This window comes from Suricata suricatta, chromosome 3, assembly GCF_006229205.1.
Source record: "Suricata suricatta isolate VVHF042 chromosome 3, meerkat_22Aug2017_6uvM2_HiC, whole genome shotgun sequence".
NCBI lineage: Eukaryota > Metazoa > Chordata > Mammalia > Carnivora > Herpestidae > Suricata > Suricata suricatta.
This window is the reverse complement of record NC_043702.1, coordinates 75,668,241-75,693,098: the sequence shown is the minus strand read 5'-3', so window position 1 is coordinate 75,693,098 and position 24,858 is coordinate 75,668,241. Positions and strand designations below refer to the sequence as shown.

At 44.0% G+C, this 24,858-nt stretch overlaps 1 protein-coding gene across 2 annotated transcripts in view; it reads right to left on the bottom strand.

Annotated features, from left to right (window-relative positions):
- The window catches only part of CACNB4 (calcium voltage-gated channel auxiliary subunit beta 4), a 245,243-nt gene extending 222,087 nt beyond the window's left edge, over positions 1-23,156 (bottom strand). The window contains exons 1-2 of one of the 2 annotated variants that reach the window (XM_029934591.1): positions 23,004-23,156; positions 22,403-22,486 (exon numbers count right to left, since the gene is read on the bottom strand). In XM_029934591.1, coding sequence (XP_029790451.1) covers positions 22,403-22,486; positions 23,004-23,063 — 144 coding nt within the window. In that variant the 5' untranslated portion in view covers positions 23,064-23,156. Of the gene's footprint in view, positions 1-22,402; positions 22,487-22,712; positions 22,813-23,003 lie in introns of those variants that run through there. The other variant, XM_029934592.1, reaches the window with a different exon arrangement.
- Positions 23,157-24,858: the final 1,702 nt, after the last annotated feature.

The following is a 24,858-nucleotide window of genomic DNA, read 5'->3' as shown; positions in this document are numbered from 1 at the left end:
TATTTTAAAAGGGGGGAAAAAACACAGAAACCTTGTTACCATGGAGACTGTAAGCCGGTCAGCCCATCTGCTGAAGAGGATATAAAATTTTGTAAGTAGAATTTTAAAAGCCTTACTATGAGAAAGACTTCCTCAAACACAGTAGGGGGGAGGGAGTTTCAGAAAGTCTGGCAAATGGCCATTTGCAAAAATATGGGCTATGATTATTTTGATACTAACCATGAATTTGCAATAATTCTTATTAAGAGGAAACTATTAATATCTATACATTAGGATACTAAAGATATAAAACATCTTGGCATGTTCTATACTAATGTTTATATCATTTTTTAGGAAAAAAATTTAGCATTTATATTAAAAACTGGTACGGGAAAGCCTATGATTTGGTTCATTTGATTTTTAAAACTACTCCAGATATTTACCACAGGTTTTTATAAAATAAAATCAGGCACTTTTAACAATTACGATGTGCAGGATCAATAATAATATATTTAGGACCTTGTAATATTTTTCCTTTCTCTTCTGTTTTTTAGATATATGTGGGCCTAACCCAGGAATATATTCATTAAACAACTGGTAAACCCGGTAGGCACAAAGCCCTGACCGAGACAAAGGCACAAGAAACATCATAAACCAGGTCTCGCCCTTAAGAAAGGGAAGAGGCGGCTTCTCTTCATTCATTCACCCATCCATCCATTCAGTAACGGTTCCCTGAGCACCCACTGTGTACCAAGCACATTTCTAGGCACTGGGGGTCACACAGGGATCAAGAGCAGCTTCCTGCAGCTTACACGCAGTGTAGTTTACAATTAGATGACAGTCTGAGAGGGTCAGTTTAGTGATGAGAACAAGCCACGGTCAGAGGACAGAAATGACTCCTTCTGGGGCACCTGGGTGGCTTAGTTAAGTGTCTGACTCTGGATCTCAGTTCAGGTCTGGATTGATCTCAGGGTCGTGAGTTCAAGCCTCAAGTTGGGCAATGAGCTGGGCATGGAGACTTAAAAAAAATAAAAAATGACTCCTTCTACCAGGAGCAATTGAATAAAGATTCCAAAGAGGGGACTTTTGAGCTGGGGCTTCAGAGAGGAACAGGAGCACACCAGGCGAGAGTGCAACAAATATTCCAGACCAAGAGAGCACGGAGTGGTGGCAGAAATCTGGAGTCTGTCACTGAGCTGGATTTCATTTCACAGCTCCAAAACAACTTTGAGAAGTCCAACAGGGCTAGAGGGGCTTAATGAATACTAAATTTTAGGGAAATGTTTGTATGCGAGATAATTTGAAAGCATAATTATTTTCATAAATATCTATGATAAGTGAGTTAGTTTTCCTAAACAGCAAAATTCCTAGTTAAAGAACATTCATGCCTTAAGTATCACAAGTCAAATATAAAAATAGCAATAGAAACCTCTGAATGTTATAAACCTTTTTCACAGATAATGTCTCAGTCAAGGCTTTCAAAAACCTTGCGAAGAAGCACGGCAGTTACTACTTGCATTTTATAGAAGTGGTAACGACAACTTAAAGATAAGTGACATATTGTAGATCTAGTAAATGGCTAAGCTAGGCCTTGAACTTCGGCTTTTACTGTCAATACCGTGCTCTTTCTACAAGACGAGTAGTCTGTGCCTATTTAAGGGTTTTTACAAAATAACAGGGAAATGCTCTCACAGAGCAATATATCACAAAAATGCGACTGGTCTTTGAAAGAAATCTATACATACCTTCTCTGCACTTGGCAGAGAAGAGTAGGGCCAGGAGAATTGAGGACAATCAGCCATCGGGAAAAACAAATGTCACAACGTCAGCATAATAATTTCCTTAACAAAGTGACCTTCCTTCTTGGTATCAAAGATCCAAAAAATCCACCTGTCCCACCCTTCACCCCTGCACTCCCGCACCAAATCCAATCCACTAGAAAGTGTCCTCTCCACTGAGCTGGCTGCCTTGACTCGGTGCAGTCTGCCTGGTGTAGTAAGCTGGCGATCATGTTTGTACTACGGTTCCACAAGAATTCAGCCACCGCCCCCAGATTCTAGTGCCACCACCAAGTCTGGCATTAAGTTGGCAGAAGAATGGAATTATTACAAATTTTGAACACGCTGATACAGAAATGTAAACAAATGAAATGCTAAATATAAAAATAAAAATAAAAACCAAACAACTTAAATAATGTTAATGAGATTGGAATGGAGTGCAGGATCATAAAAGCTCTGAAAATAATTAAAGATATATTTTGAAAACAGAATAAAGGAGATAACTGTGGGCATATTTGTCGGTCTGCTGTCATTGTTTAAAAGAGAGTCCATTCTCCATTACCAGCTGTATTCTTCAAGAGGGGGCTCCCAAAACTTGGGATAATCCCTTCAATAAGAAATGCAGTCTCCTAGGATTAAAGTCTCTCATCTGACAAGCAACTCAAAGGACTCGTTTACTGGGGACATGTCTCTGGCTCCAGGGTGAAGAGCAGGGATCTGGACCGCAGAGACAAGACTATATGGAGGCAAATGGGATGGGATTGTACACTACCAGGAAACCACCCCAAAGCCAGTGTACAGATAGAGTCAATAATTGAGTCAGGTGAGGAATCCCGAGGAAGTCTGTGTGAACCAAGTTAGAATAAAGTAGGCGAGCAGAGGAAGAATGGCAAGACAACAGAAAAAAAAGCTATGTGGTCATCACTCCAGGAGCTGGGGACCATGAATCCCAGCAGCAGGCTGTGCGGCAGAGGTGAGGAGCCCAGAGTATGTGCCAGAAACTAGCTTGTTCCCAAAGCCTTCAGAGCTACCAACACTTAACCACCGTCAACTCACCACAACCACTACCACAAGCCCATCCTCACCATCACCACCACCATTACCACAAATACCACCATCACTGCCATCACCACAACCACTGTCACCACCACCAGCCATGTATCATCCATCTAAGATGATGTCTTAAAATTTTTTAATGTTTATTTTTGAGAGAGAGAGAGAGCACGTGCATGCGCACAAGCAAGGAGGGGCAGGAGAGAAAAGACGACACAGAATCTGAAGCAGCGTTCAGGCTCCTAGCTGTCAGCACAGAGCCCGACACAGGGCTCGAATTCACGAACCATGAGATCGTGACCTGAGCCAAAGTCGGATGCATAGTGGACTGAGCCACCCAGAGGCCCTGAGATGCTCTCTAAAAGCACAAAGGAGCTGGCAGAGGCTCTGAAATTTCAGCCTTGCCCACCAGTCTTTGAAAAAGGAAGGCAGCAGCATTGATACAAATTATGGCCACTACCTGCTTCTAAAGCAGAATAACTACACTAGGTTGCTGTTTAAAATAAAATAATTTATATATAAGATACGCACATATTATCTCATTTCTCAAAATTCTCATAACACCCTACGAGACAAATATTGCTGTCCCCATTTTATGGGTGAGCAAAATAAGCCTCAGGGTATTATTTGCCCAAGGTCGTACAAATCGAAGGTGATGAAGCCTGGGCTGGCATTCCAATCCACCTGATTCCACAGCTGATCCTATTAACAGCTCTGCTGGGCTGCCTTTCAGAAGAAAATGAAGATACAGCAGAGTCCTTGAGGGGGATTACTGGTAGTGGGAGAGGCCTGTAAACATATCATTTCAAAACAATGTGAGAAGTGCTCCAAATGTACTAAGGGAGGAAGAAACTAATTCTGCCCGGGGGTGTTGGAGAAGACTGTAGAGAGGATGTGACATTTATGCAGTCGTGAAGAAAAGGAGTAGGAGTTCACCAGAAAAAGCAGTGGAGGGAGAGTAATCCAGGTGGAGTGCCAGCGGATGCGAAGGACACCCACAGTGATTACTGACTCCCTCCGGCTGGCTCTCTTGGTTTCCCCATGTCTGACATCTGGCCCGATTCAGAGCCTGCCCGGGGTCTGGTCAATCTACCAGCTTGTCACTTTATATGCACTGAGCCATACACACCTCAGTCATACACACAGACACCTGTCTCAGCCTTTCCTGACTCCGGCTCAAGCTCCAGGACCCAGCACCCGCTGCTGCCTCCCGTGGAAGTCTAGGACGTAAGGATCTGGTCTGCAGGACTCAGGCATCCAGTCCCTGACCCTGGACCAAAGCATCAGCCACGAGGAGATGAAGAGCTGAGGCCAAGTGCTAGTCAGTCGGTGCTGACCGAGAGGCTTCTTAGGTGCATTCTGTTTAGGCACAAACTGTCCTGAAGCAAATCCGGGATGGGGTATCCAAATGAAACAAGTAAGAGAATAAAGTCGATACTCATCTGCATGTCACCAAATTGTAAATAACATCCCTGACATCAAATCATGCAATCCAGGGCTTGGAGCACACATTTCATCACAAGGTCTTTTGGGAAAGGGGGATTAGAAAGGCGAGTGTTGAGAGCTAGACGTGCCATGGTAGCGGCCAAGGTGCCATGGGACCACAACTGCTTTAACTTTTTTCCAAGCCAAAAACATAGCAGCTATTTCTTTGGAATTGAATCGATGAGTCCACAAAGAGTTGCTTGTGTGTTTTTGAGAAAACTTTCTGAGAAGTTTTCTCATAAGTCCATGGATCACCTCTAAACCTTCTTTTCAGAAACATGTTCTTCTTAGATACCTCAACTCTTAAAAGAAAACACTAAGTCTGTCCTTAGCACAATCTCTCACTTAATGGACAACAGACTAGGGCTTTACCCAGGTTCTTACGCAGGTGCTGAATCTCAAAACTACTGTCATCCTATTCACTTACCAATCAATATTCATTAAACACATACAATATGCCAGACACCAGATGCCTACCAGTTTCCTGCCTTTTTGATGCTTGTATTCCAGTAAGGATTGATGGGAATGAATAAGTAAAAAGACTACATAACTAAGGTTATGTGATAGCAAGTAAGCACGGGGTGGGGGGCGGTTCTGCCTTAGACAGGCAGCCAGAGGAAGTCTAACAAGGTAACACTTGGGCTGAGATGGGAAGAACGAGAAGGAAGCAGCCATGTGCAGAGCTGGGGAGGAGCATTCCAGGACACAGAACAGAGGTGCAAAGGCCCACAGACAGGATTAACTTGGTTTATTCAAAGAACACCAAGAAGGCCTGGGCTGGGGAGAGGGACTGGGGGTGGGAGGGGTGAAGAGCAGTAAGCAGGAAAGTGGCAGATGAAATAAGAGAGCCCGGCAGGCATCCTAGCATTATAGAGCCCTGTAGACAATAAGGAATTTAGATTACATTTTAACACAATTTAAAGCCATTTGGAGAGTTTTAAACAGGAGAATGGCATGATCTGGTTTCCCTTTTAGAAAGACAACTCCGCCAGTTGTGTAAAGAATGGATCCGGTGGTGAATGGAAGCAGGGAGGCTCTTTCCGTAGGCCAGAAGAGAGAGGAGGTGGCTCACACAAGAAACTAGGCTGGTGACGGAAGGCAGATGGCGAGAAGTGGATGGATTTGAGAAGGCTTTCGGAGACAGAGCTGACTGCACGCATTCTTCAGACCCATCATTTCAGTGCCATCCCAATTCGCTTCCATGAAGAACAATATTTTGGGAAGATGGTCTATACCATATATGAACCATCAGTTAATCTGCATCGCTGGTGTTCATGGGTCCTTCAAGATGCATCTAGAACTGCTGTGGAGGCACGAGGAGGAAGCTGGGAGGGAGGTCCAGGTACAGCCCCTCCCCATCAGAGCATCTCCAGGTCTGCTGACTTACCAACCATGATTGAAGAAATCTTTAAAGTTTTAAAGCCAAACTTAGCAAATCACAACTGTGGTAGGGCAGTGTCTGCCTAACCGGCCCCAATACCGAGTCTCTCTTTCTTACCAGAAATAGAGTTGTCATGATTTTTAGCCTTCACGTGGCTACAGACCACATTTCTCAGCCTCCTTTGAAGGGAGATGTAGCCTCACGACAAAGTTCAGGCCAATGGGTTTTGAGCACAAGAATATGTTTAACTTCTAGGTCATTCCCTTAAAAATGAAACTGCTTCTTCTCTTCTTTCCCCTTTGAGCTGCCAAGGAAACAGCGATGACTGTACCAGTCACATTGGACCCAAAGATGGAATCTAAAGGTTGAAAATGACAGAGCCTGTCTACCAGCCTGGGTCCTTGGACCACTGATCAGAAGAGAGCCATCTACCACTCCGACCTGCCCACCTACCTCTGGACTGTTAAGTCGCCAAGAAATACCTTTTTGCTTCAGTGCTACAGCATCTTAGTATATGTGCAAGCAGAGCTTCAAGAGCCAATGAATGAGACCCACCATGTCTCTCATTTCCCTCTTCCGCAGCAAACAGGAATGTTCCAGAGAATGGCTGCCATATTGGAGTGAGAACAACAGCAAGGACACCCCCAGATAACGCAGGAGATAACACGGAGTACATGTGCACAACAGGCTTTTGTTATTGTGGCTGTTGGTTCAAGGAAGTTTTTATTACTGCAATATCCTCTAACTTATCCTAATACAGTCTAGTTGAAAACAGCTGCTCTAAAATCTTCCCCTGGATGACACAAGACCAGAAAGCAGCATCCATCACCTGGGTAGTTTTAAAAAACATTTTGATGCCTGAGTCCCATCCTCAGAAATCCTGATTTAATTAATCTGGAACGCAGCTTGGGCCCACAGATTTTTATATTTTGATCTAGTGATCCTAATAGGCAGCCACGGCTGAGAATCACAGAGGCTTGTGAGCCATGTATCAATGGCTCCCACATAATTGCGTTTTTTGAGCTGTACTCCAGGCATGCCAAGGAACATTATCTACTGAGGGGTATTATAAGCAACAACTTTGGAATTATGATAAAGTGTCACTTCCAGGTTTGGCTTACTGACGTACACAGTGTTGACATCATGAAAACACGGGAGAATTTTCTCTGTACTCTCAGAGTGGTTTTCCTATCCTTGGATTTTGTGAATCCTGTAAGTGATCTTCTTTCCTCTTTAGATAGGTCCCAGGAAGTTCAGAGTCAAACTTGAGGCTCCCAATTAGCAAGTGACTAGAGTTGAGTATTCAGCACACATTCTTACCCTTATTCTCTCCATTTCTAGAACGAGGCAGGATATAAATACATCTTTCAATAATAAATAAGGAGCATGTGCCACTGACTGGAAGACGGATGAGGAAGGAAACAGTCAAGTGCACCAGCTTACCCAGGCAACTTAAACAAGTGAGGTCTGTTATAAAAATATCCACCAAAGTCTACTTATCAAATAGTTAATGCCACTTAAAAACAGAAATTCCTGCCTTGTTTATTGGAAAATGGGAACCCACGCTGAATGACGAACACTAAACATCATGTCCTTGAGAAACTAGGGATAAGCAGGGAAGTCAATATCGAAAGTCTCTACCGCAGTGATTTCAAATGGTATAAATCAACCTTGCAGTTCCACTCACCTTCGGCGAAGTTTCAATATGATAACGTTTTTATTCTTTATTATAGATTGAAAGCCCCATTAGCTACTTGCTCTTCCTGACGGCTGTAATAATCCTAACAGCAGGGCTACACTACTTCTCAGCCGACTTCCTCTTAATAGCCTCTGGGATGCACATCTGAGAATCATCTTACCACATTGCACAAACACTTCTTTCTGACAAGCCACTCTATACTGGACATACCCTTTCATACCGTATGCATATGTATGAAAGAGTTAGAAAATCCAGTTCTATCCCAAATTATCTTTCTTCTTGGTAAGCATCTCCACATCATCTCTTTGTTACACTCTAAATAAGATATCCTCACCTAATACTTTCAATAATACTTGATATTGAATGACCCCAGGTTTTATGAGCTCATCTCAGCAGCTAAGTGACACAAGATTGTCCCAAAAACAAAGGAATTCAATGTCTTCCACCAAGATAGGAGTTGACTACACACATCTGCAAACACAGACATAAAGTTCTATACTACTAGTGCTTGAAGGAACCTCAGAGGTCACAAGCCCTGGCCACTTACACCCCCATTTTGCAGACAGAAAAATGGAATATTCCTGAGAAATATTAATTCAGTAGTCATTCCTGTATTTATATGTGGTTTCCTAGAAATTCATTATTTAGTCAGTTATTTGAATCTTGGTATATATTTTTAAATTTTTTTAATGTTTATTTTTGAGAGAGACAGAGCATGAGCAAGGGAGGGGCACACAGAGAGGGAGACACAGAATCTGAAGCCAACTCCAGGTTCTGAGCTGTCAGCACAGACCTCAGCGTGGAGCCTGAACCCATGAACCAACCATGAGATCATGACCTGAGCTGAAGTCAGACAACCAAGTGAGCCATCCAGGCACCCCTGGAACATAAACATATTTATTCATTATGAAACAATGTCACAGGATGCCTGAGTGGCTCAGTCGGTTAAGCATCTGACTTCAGCTCAGGTCATGATCTCAGGGAAAACCCCGCATCAGGTAAGCTCGAGCCCCGCTCCTCTCCCTCTCTCTGCCCCTCACAGGATTCTCTCCCTCTTTCTCTGCCCTTGCTCACTTGCGCCCTCTCTCTCTCAAAAAGGAAAGAAGGAAGGGAGGGAGGGAAGGAAGAAAGAATGTTACAACATAAAGTCACACTCCCAGTATATACAAAGCTATACTTAGGATAGATGGAGGTAAATGTAGAACAACAAGGCAGATATACCTAAAGTCACCGGACTGTACACTGAAAACAGTTAAGATGCTAAGTTTCATCTTATTTGTATTCTACAATTTTTTAAAAATTCCGATTTAATCCATGACATGGTTAAAACATGAGGTAAGAAGGGGCGCCTGGGTGGCTCAGTCAGTTGAGCGTCCGGCTTCGGCTCAGGTCAGATCTCACGTTCGTGGGTTCGAGCCCCGCGTCAGGCTCTGTGCTGACAGCTAGCTCAGAGCCTGGAGCCTGCTTCCGGTTCTGTGTCTCCTTCTCTCTCTGCCTCTCCTCCTCTCATGCTCTGTCTCTCTCTGTATCAAAAATAAATAAAACATTAAAAAAATTTAAAAAAAAAACATGAGGTAAGAAGAGGAAGGAGGAGCAGGAGAAGGAAGGAATTCTGATTAACTGCCTCGGTTCACATGAAAGTCCTTCCTCAAGTAAACATCTGGCTAATTGCTTTTGTAACACCCATTTTCCTCTCCATCTACCACTAGCTCCCAAAATTCCCATAGGGAACTGGTCTTCCCCATTCTCAGCTATGATGGGGTGACCCCAATCTCGTGCCTAGGAGGGGCCAACTACTAATGTCAGGCACTCCTCTACCCACGTGTTGGTACATGTACTGTTTCAGGCCAATGAGATTCAAGAAACGTGTGTGGATGTGCATGTGTGTGTGGGGTGTGGGGTGTATTGGGGAGGGTGGTGCTTCTGAAAAGCCAAGCGAACAAAACACTTCTGCTGGAGCTATCATAAGAAAGGCTGTCTGCTCCTCTGAACAGGGCTGTGGATGAATGGGAGATTCTGAACCACTGGTGACTGCCGCCACCATGACAGAAGCTAAACTGAGGTCCGAATCAGCACACAGAAATAAGCACAGACGAGCATGGGTGTTGAAAGAACTGCATAGAAAAAGAGCAGAAGCCCTGATGAAGTCATGAACTTCAAACAGTACATGAAGCCAGTCAGACCTACCCCTGGACTTTTTACTTGCACGAGCCAATAAGTCTCTGTCTTGCCTTAGCCAATTTGTGCTCAGTTCCTGTTTATCTGCAACTGAAAATTCCTAACAGACAGAGTTCCAGAACAAAGCTCAAAATGGACCAAGTTGGAGCCTCATTTACTTCCCTTTCTGAAACAACCTGCCACCGGTCACTGTCCTTCTCCTCAGGCACTCAGAGCTTCCTTCTATCCAAATGTTTCCATTCTGATACCTTACCCATGCCTGTACTGGCTCCCAAAGTAAGTCAGCCTCCAATATTATCTTCCCTCTCCTCTTCCTTCTTCTAGTCACCTCCCAAATATAAATTCATAAAACAAAAAGAAAGAAAACTACATAAATTAATTATGAGTATGTTGTAGCAGAGGCTAAAAAGGGATTCAGGGGCACCTGGGTGGCTCAGTTGGTGCGGTGTCTGAGGTTGGTTCAGTTCATGATCTCACAGTTGTGAGTTCGAGCCCTATGTCAGGCTCTATGCTGACAGTGCAGAGCCTGGTGCCTGCTTTGGATTCTGTGCCTCCCTCTCTCTCTGCCCCTCCCTGGTTCATGCTCTGTCTCTCTCTCCCTCTCTCTCTCTCCTTCAAAAATAAATAAACATTTTTTTAAAAAATGGGAGGGGTGCCGGGTGGCTCAGTAGGTTAAGCATTCCACTTGGCTCAGGTCATGGTCTCACAGTTCGTTCAAGCCCCATGTCGGGCTCTGTGCTGGCAGCTCAGAGCCTAAAGCCTGCCTCAGATTCTGTGTGTGTCTCTCTCTCTCTGCCCCACCCCTGCTCACACTATCTCTCTCTGTCGCTTAAAAAATAAATGTTAAAAAAAATGTTAAGGGATTCAAAGGTTGTCTGTCTGTATCCACATCAATTTGTACAGGTCAACATGCATGAGAGTTGATGACAGGAACAAGTCTTGTGTCGCTTCCCAGGGCAGAGGCAGAATAATGCCTGTTCCCCAGTGTGACTCTACAGAGAGATACAGGCAAAAAGTACAAAGCTGGCTTTACAAGGGAATCTCTGACATGCAGGGCACAGGAAGTGCTGCTCAAGTGCCCAGCGGACAGAGTGTGACCCAGAGTTGAGGACATCTGGAACACAGCTTGTCCAGGGAGCCTGAAGAGCACAGTGCCATGTGTTACCTTCTAGGTTTTGCCTGAGAAGCAGCGTCCTAGTTGGCAGAAAGCAGTGTTCCCACAGACAGAGGCACAGCAACTGCAGCACAAGAGGCCTTCCTCAGACAAGCCACAGAGTTGTGAGCACCCCGTGGACCCACAGGAAAAATGGACAAGACAGTAGGAGGCAGATGTTAAGGGCCTGTGTCTACCTACAGGTAGGAAAGGTGAACAAGTGAAATGTGGATTATTAATGTTGCTACCACACAACCTCTCCTGCTCCTCCTTCCTCTTTCCCACAAGACTAGTAAGTGACAATGTCCATGGACACCCAAAGGCTGGTGGGGCATGGGGACATCCAGGTTACACAAGGAAAATTTAATAGGTGAAGAGTCAAAACAGAATGCCAGCGAATGCCAGAGAAGAGGATCTGGAGCCATATTAGAGTTTTATGGGGGAGAAGGTTCTAGAGGGGGTTGACAGATACTAATATCATCACCAGGTAGAAATGATGAGACCTTCCTCAAGGGGAAGGGATGGCATGAGTGAGCGGGTGGTGGGGAGAGAGCAGGGGCTGAGTCCAAGTCTGGGTGTGTGTGCTTGTAGCAGGGACAGAGGAAACAAGTTTGGATGGGAAAGGAAGGGGAGGAGACTGTGAGAAAGGACAGACAGACTCAGGGAGACTGGGCTCTTCATTCGGGAGCGTGTCTGCTTTGTTGCAGCGGACCTTTTAAGGGCGGTAAAATGAGCCTGCTTGCAAACAGTAAGCCACCTATAGGACTGGAGGAATGACCAGAGCCACTTAGGACTCCTGGGAACAAGCATATTTTTCAAACAGGCTGCTCGTTAACCCACATCATCTTGAAGCTGCTTGGACTTCAGTCAGGGGAGGAAGATGAGAAGCACTCGGGCGTGTGAAAACAGGTTCTCCAGGACACACACACCACGGGGCACAGCTCCCTGCCCAGCCCTAGCTTCCCGAGCGCACCCCGTCCATTTCCAGCGCACTTCCGGCACTTCCGGTTCTGGGCGGCTGCTTTTTGGTTCTTCTCAACTGCAGGAGCCACAGCTTCGGGAAGCACTCAGAAGCCTGTTTTCTGTGCCGCCTGTGCCTTTAACAAGGCCACCGACATGGTGGGAGGCCTCTCCAGGTGGATGTTTTCTGCGTATTTATAAGTTGAATATATTTAGGTTTTGCCTGCTTACACTTTTTAAATAACCTGCACATCCACTAAAAAAAATTACATTAGTGAATGCACTTAATGCTACTGGATCATACATTTAAGACTGGCCAAAATGATAAAATTTCCTGTTATGCATATTTTACCACAAAAAAATAAGTGTAATTTTTTTAAACCCAATGTCCTTTTTTTTTTTAACAATTAGTACTTTTTACTCTTCTTATGTAGAAATAGCAAACAAAATACTTGGAATATGAAATTAGCATTTTATTGGGTCAACGTAAAATAGCAATAGTAACAAGAACACCCCTATGAGGCACAATTACTTTGCGAACGTGTTTTTGACATCATTTTTGAAAAGGTATTATTTGGCTTAATATTCATTTTATAGGATCAAAAGCAATATTTATATTGTATTAACGTAAACTAATATGGGGGCGCCTGGGTGGCTCAGTCGGTTAAGCAACAGACTTCGGCTCAGATTATGATTTCACTGTTCATGGGTTCAAGTCCCTTGTCAGGGTCTATGCTGACACAGAGCACAGAGCCTGGAGCCTACTTTGGATTGATTCTGTGTCTCCCTTTCTCTCTGCCCCTCCCCCACTCACACTCTGCCTATCTCTCTCTCAAGAATAAACAAACATTAAAAAAGTGTTTTTCAATAAAGAAAATGAATATGACAACCAATGCCAAATGAAAAACCGGGCCTTCCCTATCAGAAGGTCTCCCTATAGCATGGAGACCAAAAGAATAAAAAATATCCCCCAAACTAAATCACCCCTCAAGCTTTCTGAAATTAGCAGAGAATATTTGCAGCTGACCTATTTCTCTCCCACACGACTGTGTTGATAATTGACTTTGGTCCCCCAGGGAAGTGTTCAAATATAATTGAGCAGCACCTGCCACATAAAGAGTACACTTTTATGTACCCAATAATTCCCATAAATATTGTACTTAGCTCAGGACTTGAGCACTCTGCTTTCTCCTTCACTGTATCTCCCAAGGAATAAATATTATAATTACCAGAGCTGAGTTATTATGAACATCTAGATAAAATTTTACAAGTATTTTGGATTTTAAGTATTCCAGACATTTCTACTACAAAAAGTTATTGAAAGTGATGGCAATAACTACTTATATTGCTCACTTTTTTAATCCCAGTTATCTCATCCTATTATATAAATCCCCTTCTATAGATGACAGTCACTCAGTTTTGTTCAATCCTGATGACAAGGAGGCCAAGGTCAGGGATTTGATTTCCACGCAGGTCAAAGAGTTTTGCCCCCACCAAAAGTCAGTTCTATGACCTGAGACTGTAGCTTCACAATTAATATAAATATGATTATCCCCATTCAACACCATGACTTGAAAACTCTCTGGTACATAAACTTAAGGACGGGCAAGTCGCTTTAGACATGTGGCCCAACATCTGCACATTTAGACCAGGGGCTATAACTAGAAACTCTCAGGCTGGTATAGAGAATATGTTAATGAAAAAAAAAAAATGGAAGGAGATCACAAAAGATCACTTTTTTTTTTAATAGTTTATTTATTTTTGAGACAGAGATAGAGACCGAGCAGGGGGAGGGGCAGAGAGAGAGAGGGAGACACAGAATCTGAAACAGGCTCCATGCTCTGAGCTGTCAGCACAGAACCTGATGTGAGGCTGGAACCCATGAACCATGAGATCATGACCTAAGCCGAAGTCGGACACTTAACCAACTGAGCCACCCAGGCGCCCCAAAGATCACATTTTCTTAAATGATTCCAGTTATATGAAATGTCCAGAATAGGTAAATCTATTGACATAGAGACTAACAGATCAGTATTTGCCTAGGCATGGAGAAGAGCATGGAAAATGACTGATAATGGGTACAACGCTTCTTTTGGGGGTGATGAAAATGTCCAAAAATTTGATTATTTTGAAAACAGAAGACAGTCTCTGAATTCCTGTAAGAATGACTTCCTCCTCTCTGTTCCAGGCATATACACTAAGAGGCCAGATAAGAAATCATGCCTTCAGAGCATTCTAACAACAGTGATTATTTTACCCACCTGCTTGATTTGGAAACATTATCACCATTTGAGTTGTTGGCATTGGCACTGGGCCATTCGAGAAGAACGTAGAAGGCTATGATAAATTCATTTATGTAAGCTACTATGAATTTCCAGTACTAAAAATGAAATGGCAAACAAATTTTTCCTAAGGAGTTTAAAAATAGTATTATACTATTTGGACACAGTAAACACTACAAAAACTCACCATTTCTAGTGATTCTGACAACCCAGAAAAATGCAGATTCTTTTCAAGTTTATGTTTACAAAATATTTCCTCTCCAAACAAAAACTATTGCTCCAGTTATTAAATTATAGCCCTCAAGAAGGATACCTGCACCAACAAAGAACATAACAGGAGAAACAGCATAGGCCCGTTTGTCATCCAAATGCTTACAGTGAAAGGATCAGACAGATTCAGTCGTTGTCACATAAGCTGTAGAGCCCCTATCTAATTAATGCTTTCAGTGCAAACAGTACAAATGCTGGACGCCATCCTCCAGAGTCAAGTAATCACCTATGCTCTGTGTGTGTGGTAATAAGAAAGGACACATTCAAGAAAATACGAAAGTTTGCAGACAGGCACGTTTACTCTAGTTAAAACGAAAACTATCTTCAAGGAATTTGAAAGCCAGCTCTATATTCAAGATAGGTGTTGATAAAACATCAGCCTTCTGTATTTATTTTTTTAATGTTTATTTATTTATTGGTGGGGGTGGGCAGAGAAAGAAGGAGAGACAGAATCCCAAGCAGGCTTTGCGCATTCAGTGCAAAACCTGATGCCGGGCTCAAACTCGCAAACTGTGAGATCATGACCTGAGCCGAAGTTGGATGCTTTGCCAACTAAGCCATTCAGACATTCCCTAAATAGTTCTTTATTCCAAAAAAAAATGAGATTTCGGGAACTCTGTGTGTGAAGAACAAGGACTCAGAGAAAAGCACAAGTGACTAGTTAACAGGTTAGTTGCCTAGTAATTGGATTTCTCAATAAGAAGTTTCATAAATTCAGTTCCATTCATTCAAGCCAGAGAGGCAGAGTTCTTTCTTGGTCTACCAGGTCTCAATTTGGGAAGATGCATTCCAGATAAAATTCACACAGGATACAGGTGTGAACTTTTCCCTCATGTTCATCTTAACTGTATTATCCCATTTAGCCAGGGAATTTCTACACCCAGAGTAAGTAAAAGCTTCCAGTTCTGCTATGGGAACGACACATTATTGTCTTCCATGCACTAAAACAGAATAATGGTTGTGCCAGTCCTGGCCAGCTTCCCTCAGAGTCATTCTCCCCTTTCCCTGTGTGGTGTTCTCTCTCAGGAGGGCCAAGGTCTGCAGGCTGCTTCTGAGCTCAGCCCAGGGCAGGTACCCCAGGAAAGGGGGGAGACAGAGTATTCCTCCTCTTTCTCTCCCCTCAAGTGGCCTCTTTAGCAGAGCTACATCTCCTCTGTATGTGTGTCTCTCTTTTTTAACTGAGGTATAACTGACAAATAACATTATATTAGTTTTAGGCATACAACATAACAATTTGATATTTCTATATATTGTGAAAGGATCACAAATCTAATTAACATCTATCACTATACATAGTTATACATTTGCTTTCTTGTAATGAGAACTTTCAAGATCTACTCTCTAAGTAACTTTCAAATATGCAATAGGATATTATTAATGACACTCACCATGCTGTATATTACATCCCCCATTACTTATTTCATAACTGAAAGTTTGTACCTTTTGACCCCTTCACCCATTTCACCTATACCCTCACCCCTACCTCTGGCAACTATCAGTCTGTTCTCTGTATCTATAAATTCGGGGTTTTTTTTTTGGTTGGTTGGAGGCTTTTTAGATTCCATATACAAGTGAGATAATACAGTATTTGTCTTATTATTTGACTTCTTTCACTTAGTGTAACGCCTTTAAGGTCCATCCATATTATGACAAATAGCAAGATTTCATTCTTTTTTATGGCCGAATAATATTCCATTGTGTATCTACATACCTCAACTTCCTTATGCACTCATCCATCAATAAACACTTAGGTTGTTTCCATGCCTTGGCGATCATAAACACTGGCTGCAATGTACATGGGGGGTGCATATACCTTTCCAAGTTTGTGTTTTCATTTTCTTCAGATAAATACCCAGAAGTGGGGCTGCTAGATCATATGGTATTGTATCTTTAACTTTTTGAAGAGTCTCCATACTGTTTTCCACAGTGGCTGCACTAATTTACATTCCCACCAATAAGGCACAAAGCTTCCCTTTTCTCCACATCCTCACCAACATTGTTGGTGTTTTTGCTTGTAGCCATCCTAACAAGCGTGAGGTCTTGTCCTCTGTCTCTTGCTTCTGTAAAACAGTACCCCAGTGGCTACAGCACCTACCAGGTGATTCTGGCCCCTGGGCTCCTGTTAACAGTTTCCTCTCCTTGTCCAGCTTGCCTGGAGGTAACCGTGGCTTCCTGCTATTACTACCTCGAGAGTTAGCTTCCAATCCCTCCCTCTGCCTGTTTAATCATGTCTGCACTCAAGTCCCTCAGTTGCAAAATCGCAAGTAGTTTTATTTCCTGGATAGCAGTGGCTAATACAATGACTACTAATCAAACAAGCCAGCCACCATGAACCATGCAAACAAAAATCCATCTCATGATAAAATTGGGGAAAAGCTAGTCTTGAGATTCCCCAGTGGTTCCGTTGTTCTTCACAGTAACCATATAAAGCAAGAATATTTCTAGGATCTAAGAGGAATAAGCTCCATATGTCCTTTCATGTGTCCCCATCTCTGTGTTTGTATGTGTCTCCTGATTATTCAGGGATGAAGCGTGTTGTGGTGGAAAAACTGGAGGGTCTGAGTAAGGTCCCCTGTCTTCGTTCTCCAACTACTGATGTGTCGGTACAGCCTTTATGCCCTTGAGTCTCTGTTTTATTCATCTGACAATGAGGAACTGAAGTACTTTCCCTCTGCAATGTCTTCCTGTTCTAAAATTTTGTGATTCTAAGTTTATGGATAAATTTTGCACATATGGATGTCTCTAGGCATATGATTATTCTTAGAGCTATGCCCAAAGCATATACCTTCTGTTGATGAATCTGCATTTTATTGGAGAAATGTGTCTCCAAATTATAACCCAGAGAAGTTTTTGTCAGCTTGTTTTATTATAGTATCAACTTAGTAACTAAATATGTTTTAAATCTCTAAATACAGTGTGGGCTTACTGAATTATTATCACGATCATTTGTTTAGCATACCTAAAAAAAGCCAAGGTTCTTTGATCTAGAGTAGATGGTTCCAAAGATGGCTATAAGAGTATCTTCCACTCTACATGCTCTTTTGTCAGGTGACCTTGCTGTACCCCATCAAAAGAGAGTCTATTTTCTCTTCCTTTGAAACTGAGCTAGCCCTTTGTTTTGATTGAGAGATTGAAACAGAAGTAATGTCGTGTCACTTTCAACAGCAGCAGGTTTTTCAAAATCTGCAGCTTCATCCTTTGCTTCTTGGGATGCCCCTTCTTGGAACCCAGCCACCATGTTGTAAGGAAGATCAAGCAATCATGCTGAGAGCCCAGGTGGAGAAAGACTGAACCCCCTGCCAAAACCTCTAGTTGAGCCCTCAGCCAGCGGCCAACACCAACTGCCAACCACACGTGTAAGGCTATTTTAGACCTTTCAGCCATGCCAGCAGCCAGATAACACCACACAGAACTAACTGGTTAGCACACTGAATTTAAAAAAAAAATTGCTGTTGCTTTAAGCCACTAAATTTGGGGAAGTTTTGTTAAGAAGCAATTTCTCCCCATCAAACAAAGGGTTTAATGTTAGAGCAGAACCCCATGCCTAAAATATATTAGGCTAGTCCTCATCTATCTGCTCCTTCATTCATCCAAATAAATATTTTGAACATCTACTATTCTAATTGTTGAGGATACAAAGGCAATCAAGTGCACCAAATGCAGATATGTCCCTGCCCCAGTGGTACTTATTATCTGGATGAGAGGACAAACATTAATAGAGAAATCTAATTACTGACACCTGGCAAAATGCACTGTGGAATGAGGTACATGGTTAAGGAGCGGACATCATCAAAGAGATTAAAAAAGAGGTGAAGACTAGGACATGCCTGGCTGGCTCAGTTGGTTGAGCAACTGACTCTTACTTTCGGCTCAGGTCGTGATCCCAGGATCATGGCACTGAACCCTGTATCCGGCTCCACACAGAGTATGGAGCCTTCTTAAGATTCTCTCTCTGCCTCTGCCCTCTCCCCCATTTCCACTCTCTCTTTCTCACTCCCAAATCTGCCTCTGGCCCCTCCTCGCTCGTGTGCATGCGTGTGCACTCTCTTTCCCTCTCTCTCTCTCTCAAAACAAAGAAAGAAAGAGAGAGAGAAAAAAGACAGAAAATAAAAAATCATAAAAAAAGAGGTGAAGACTAAACTTAGGTCTCAAGGAAGATTAAAAATTAACCTGGCAGAACGCAGAACGAAAGCCCTCCATACAGAGGGCTCCGCATATGCAAAGGGCCAATGGCAAAAGGGAAGGTGGTGTGTTCAAGACCTGTGTCCAGTGCTAAAAGAGACTGCTTCAAGATAAGGCTGGAAACTAGCAGGGCCAGGCCTTATAAGACTTGCAGTACTCATGAGGGCAGCCTTAACAAGGAGAGGTCAACAGAACAATCACACTCTGATCAGATTTTCGATTTGAACCCCAGGAAGGAGAAAACTGACAGTAACCCCGGTGACAGTAAGCTGGCGTACTCCATCACACCAACCCTATGTGCAGTGACACCCAGAGTATCACAATATTCAGTGCCCATGGGCATTTTGCCCACACCCTAATTCCTTGTGACAATTCACTGTGTTGTGTGTATCCATCTATGTCTCCATAAGTAGATTATGAAATCCTTCAGGTACAGGGGCTCTGGCTTTTCATTCCTCTTCTATAGCATCTAGCACAGTGCTGGGCACAAAGCAAATGTTTATAAGTACTTCCCAGGAGTGCCTGGTTGGCTCAATCAGTTAAGCATCTGATTTCACCTCAGGTCATGATCTTATAGTTTGTGAGTTTCAGCCCCGCATCGAGCATCGGGCTCCGTGCTGACGGCTCAGAGCCTGGAGCCTGCTTCAGATTCAGTGTCTCCCTCTCTCTGCCCCTCCCCCGCTCACTCTCTGTCTCTCAAAAATAAACATTGAAAAAAATTTTTAATAAGTGCTTCCTAAAATTTTAAAACATGAATAAAGAATCCACTCAAAATGGCCTGTCAGAAGTGATCTCCTAGAAAAAAATTCTACAGCTTCATTTGGAAAGCCATTTCAATGATAGCAACAGTCTTAAAGTCACGCTGTAAAATATCATTCTTTCCGGGCTATACAATTCTTGAGTTTCATCCTAAATGAAAAAGGAGAACAGTCTATCACATTTCCAAAGAATGCCTTTGTGTACACTTTGAAGACCATTACTGGGTCACCCTGGGCTCTCTCTATTCCTGTCGTGACAAAATACTTAATCTTCTCACCTTTCCTCAAAGAAACCATTTAGGTGTTCCCTGGATTCATTCCAAAGTCTCCATCCCTCCTACACTGCGGAGGCCAGCAATCTAGCAGTTCACCAAACAAGGTCACTGATGCGAGAGGGACTTTGAGAGCAGTCCTCAGAGTAGAGGCAGGCTCTCTTTCTCAGTTGGCTTGTTTTCAGGCTGACTCACATGTGTGCATGTACATGTGTGCATGTACACACAAACACTACAACTTTTTACCGGTTTGAAGAAGACTTTAACAATAATAATAATAATAATAATAATAATAATAATAATAATAATGGGTGCCTGGGTGGCTCAGTCAGTTAAGCATCTGACTTCTGCTCAGGTCACAATCTTGTGGTTCGTGATTTCAAGCCCCACGTCGGGCTCAGTGCACAGCTTGGAACCTGGAGCCTGCTTTGGATTCTGTGTCTCCCTCTCTCTCTGCCCGTACCCTGCTTGAATTCTCTTTTTCTCTCTCTCTCTCTCAAAAATAAATAAATATTTTAAAAGTGTTAAAAAATAATTTAAAAGAGAAAAGATAATTAAATGTTTTTATTAGGTGACAATAAAATAAAGTGTTTCATTTTATTTGCCAACTGTCCTCTGTGCTTCACCATCAGCCCCACCAGACCCATCTGATTCGACATATCTTTTTTTTTTTAGCGAACATTTTCCCTCTCTAATTTTGTAAATAACATGACGCAAAAAAAGAGCAGCCCTATTTTACTGGCATCCCTAGTATCTTCTTCATGTGTGAAGGAATCACACAGACTGGGAAATATCACCAAGAAATTCCATCACTCCAGTGTACCAAGAATTCAAAAACAATAAATCACTGGCCATTCTACAAATAATGAGGCTCTAATAACATAAACAGCAGTTGTGCTTTTTTAAAAAATACTTTATTGGCACTCAGGTGAAAACTCTTCAATTTTATTTCAAAACACATGGTTAAGTTCCATTTGCAGTCACTTTTCATCCCTTGTCAAAGAAATAAAATGCCTCAGTTATTTTTACATAGCCATTATAGAAGTCTACATTATGCCATTTTTAAACAAGATCATGTGTAGGATACTTACTGAACTGTAAGTGCTCACAAAAATTATGTATTATTTTTGCACAGAAAAAAGGTTGTAGGTATAATACAGTTACTAATAACTTCTAAATTTAAACTAAACCATTTTATTAAATCAACAGATCCCAGTTTCAGAAAGATTAATAGATATATTTGTTCTATACATCTACACTGGTTTAAATTACTCCGAAAATTATTAGCATGCAATACTTGTCACATTTTTAAGACCTACATAGCAACACACTTATCAAGAACTTATCCACGCATTATCTCATTTATTGGAGCAAACTGAGGAAAGAATAAGAATATGAGAAAAAATATTGATTGTGTTGTTTGTGGTTGGAAGACTAAAGCTTTAGTGAAGTGATAGTGAGGATGACCTCAAAAGTTTTAGTCAGCTCACAGAATACACTGCTGTGTAATTAGTATTTTTAAGAATTTGCAACAATAAAACACAACCAAAAATAGGCTCCTACCAAGTAAATATTAACAAGATCTCAGTCACAGAAGCCAAAAATTTTTTTAAAGATGAACGTCTTTGCTTTATCAAATACACAAATGATTTAAGTACTTTGTGCAAAGGGGCTAGAATGCACTTTCAGAACGAATTCAGGATCCAAAATATATTTACTTTAAGAATGTAAATACTTGGCACTCAGTGAATTAAAAACAGTAGTAACAATAATCTGTTTGCAGAAAATGAATATCTGCATAATATATATTATCTAAATATGCTTTATAAACCCTTTAGAAGTCTGAGTCCAATTTTCAATCTAAAGCCCATTTGTCGTAGATAACCAGTTTAAATTGATGATAATCATTAAGGAAACGCACCACAGCTGCTATCATTGGTTAAATGATACACAAGGCTCTGCGTGACCTAGAGGGAAAAGAACTTCCCAAGGTCACTCCAGCAGCCCACAGCAGAGCCTGGGATAAAAGCGTCTTGGGGCGAGGACCAAAGTATTTCTTAAGCCGCCCCGAAAGCACACACCTCCACAGTTTCCATTCCAAAGAGAGATCAAGGTGACTCACTTTTGCATGATCTCGCTAGCACCCAGCAGCTACGTAGAGATGGTTTCATTTACAGCACGTGGGTAGTATGAAAACTAAGGACCAAGCTCTCCTGTGTCAAGGTGAAAGGGACCTAAGATTTCAGTGTGACCGGCGATCTTTAACACACAGAACACCCACTAGAACCACACGGAAGGAAACAACTACTAAGAAACCAAACACGAAGTGTAGAACCACCCAGACCCCAGAACTAAGTGCCCGCCTTCGCTTATTTCAATTTAACCAGATCTGGGCAGTCTTTTTTCCCTAGTTAAGCGAACCAAAGAATAGGTCCCAAGTGACTCCAAACTTTCTGCTCAAAGTGTCTTTCATTTGACCAGAGCTCACAGATCTCTCCCAACACCCACACTAAGAAGAGTATTCGAAATACGGCAAATAGCAGAGACCACTACCTGTCAGCCAAATTCAACCGGGTGAATTCAACCAGGTGCCGGGCCCCTGGGACTCTGGTTACTCAGTCAGTACACGACTTAAGAAGACGTAACCACACGCGGAAAGTGCAACTAGAAATACTTTCAGTCTTAAATTCAATATCCCTGCCCTAAACCAGAGCCCCACCAACTCGCATTCGACCGCACAAACTTCGAGGGCGATGCGGCGTCTCCTGGCCCGCAAGACTTTGGTCGCAGGGGGTTGCGGAAGCAGGACGCCGCGGGAGCGCCGGGCCCCGGCCGGAAAGGGGCGCAAAGAGACTCGACCCGCAGCTCGCGGGAGGGGGTGGGGCCGCGCCCGGCTCCCGGACCCCGGCGCCCCGCACGGGGCCTCCTCCCCAACTTGCCCCCCGCGCGGTCTCCCCGCGCCCGCCTCCTACCTGTCTGAGGATGAAGCTGGTCGAAGTAGTGCTGCCATCGGATCTTTTCAACCTGCTCCTCCGGGTCGTGGTGCCTCGGGCCACCTGGACTCGACACACGGGGCCAGAGAGAAGCCGGTGAGGACCGCAGCGGGGAGCCGGACTACCACCCCGGGCTAGAGTCCGCCTCCGGACCAGCTCCCCAGGATCCCCCAGAGCCCGTACCCCAGTCCCCTCGGCGGTCCCCAGATACAGCCTCCACCCCTACCCACCCACCACAAGCCTCGACGGCTGACATGATGCCCGAGAAGAGCGGCCCGCGAGCACCCACCACATCCATTAACAAAGACTCTCGGGGTGCGGGGTCCGGGTCCCCGGCATCGGCTGGGGAAGGCTGCGGGCTCCAGAGCCGGAGCGCTGAGACGGACGAGGTAAGGAGAGGAGGAGGAGGTGGTGGTGGAGGTGGAGGAGGAGGAGGAGGAGGAGGAGCTGGAGGAGAGAGGGACTAGGAGGAGGGGTGGGAGCGCGCGGCGGTCGGCTCTCAGGACTGGGTGCCCCGCGCTGCCCGCACGAAGGCGGGGCGCTCTCGGGCCGCCGGGGCGGGAGGGGGGAGGGGCGGTACCTGCGAGGTGGGGGAGTGCTGCCCGTCCGCCGGCCCGTTCTTGGCGTAGGAGGAGGACATGGTTCACAGCCGCATGGCGGGCCGGTGCGCGGTGCGCGGGGGGCGGAGGGCGGGCAGGGCCCCGGAGGCCGGGAAACGGGAGGAGTGGAGCGCGGCTGTGAGACCCGCGCCGGCTCCCGGGCTCCCTGCCTGCACTTCGGAGAGCACGACACCTTAAAGGGACCAAGGCGCTTCTCCCGCGCCCGCAGCGGGGTCCCGGGCCACGGCCCCGCAGGCAGAGGTCCCGCGGAGGGGGCTTCTGGGGATCTCGCCTACCCGAGCGGATTGGGAGAAGTGCTCCCCCACCTAGCGAGCGCCTTACATCAGAGCTTTCCAGAGGATGGAGGGAGGGGGGGAGTCTGGGATGGGGGTGGGTGGATTAAAATAGTCTGCACAGTTTCAAATGAGACAAAGGTGGCACGGTTCATGAATCAGGACTTGGGGAGGGACGCTGGTGCATTGTGGCAGGGAGTGGGAAGAGCCGATAGCGCTGGTGTGTGTGTGTGTGTGTGTGTGTGTGTGTGTGTGTGTGTTGCACTGGAATTTTAAAAGGGCAAGAGCAGAACCTTCCTAACACGACTTCACTTTGTCAACCCGCCATGGTAAGGCATGGAGGTTTCGGGTTTGTTTTTGTCCGTGTTTTTGGTTTGGTCAACTCTGTTTTCACAACCCGGAGCCAACACATCCAGGCGGCCGCGAGGAGAACCTGCCAGCCTAATAGGAGATGCACCCTCTCGAGAGACTAGCGTGTCCTAAGGAGTTTTGAAGGTCATTTTAGACCTGCTAAAAAGCCAGAGTTGGCCACGTGCCTCCCATTTGTACGCGGAGAGCTGTTTTCAAGGGAAGAAACTCATCCTTGAAACCATACACAATCCATACCATGGTTGCACCTCTTGGTTTCCTCTTGCAAATACAAGAGATTATTTGAAATAAAATCAAAAGCAAACTGTGGAGAAGAGGAATTTCAATAAGAAGAGGGAAGAAAAATATATGAGAATTCAAAAATAAAGAGACCCCGTTTAACTATAAATACTGAATGAGAAACCCATCTATATATGCATATAGTAACCCAAACCGCTAAATCAGCCCATGTCACCTTGTAGTCTAGTATTATTTTTGATGGAAACTGCCTTGTTTGTTTTAATTGGCTATTTACTGAGTTCTTGATTATCTTACCACCCACCAAACACTTCATTTCCATTCCTGCCTTCTTCACTTAATCCAGACGTTCACTTCTTTGTAACAGTCTAAAACTCGTCCATCTCCTTGCTTCCGGACTCTGCACATGTGCACTTAACACACACATATACACACACACTTCATTCCAGCTACATGCTACACACAAGGCATTTTCCTAAAATCTTTTTGCCCAAGGTACTCTTCTCTAAAAAGTACTCAGTGCTCTCAGCAGACTACAAGACAGGGTTCAAACTCCGTAGTCCAACCACCAAAGCTCTCTCCTCTCCCCTGCTTTTTGGTCACCACTTCATTTCTCTCTTAATCTCTTCATGCAGACCTTCCAGCAATTAGGCAGGTCCACTCATTATTGCTCAGAGGTACTAAATGCAATCCCATTTCAGCACTTCCGCTTTGAAATGTGCCCCACCCCCAGCCCACCCACCCAGCTGAATCCTACTTTTTCCTCCTAACCTGCTCTAGCCAACTCTTCCTCCACAGAAATCCTCCTTGACCACTCCCTCCAGTCCTGGATAGTTTCTTGCACCTATGAAAAACTGGAATAATTTCCCCCAGGGCATTTAGTATAGCTGCCTTGGTTTATTAGTTCTCTCTATTATGAAAATTTCATTTCCAGGGG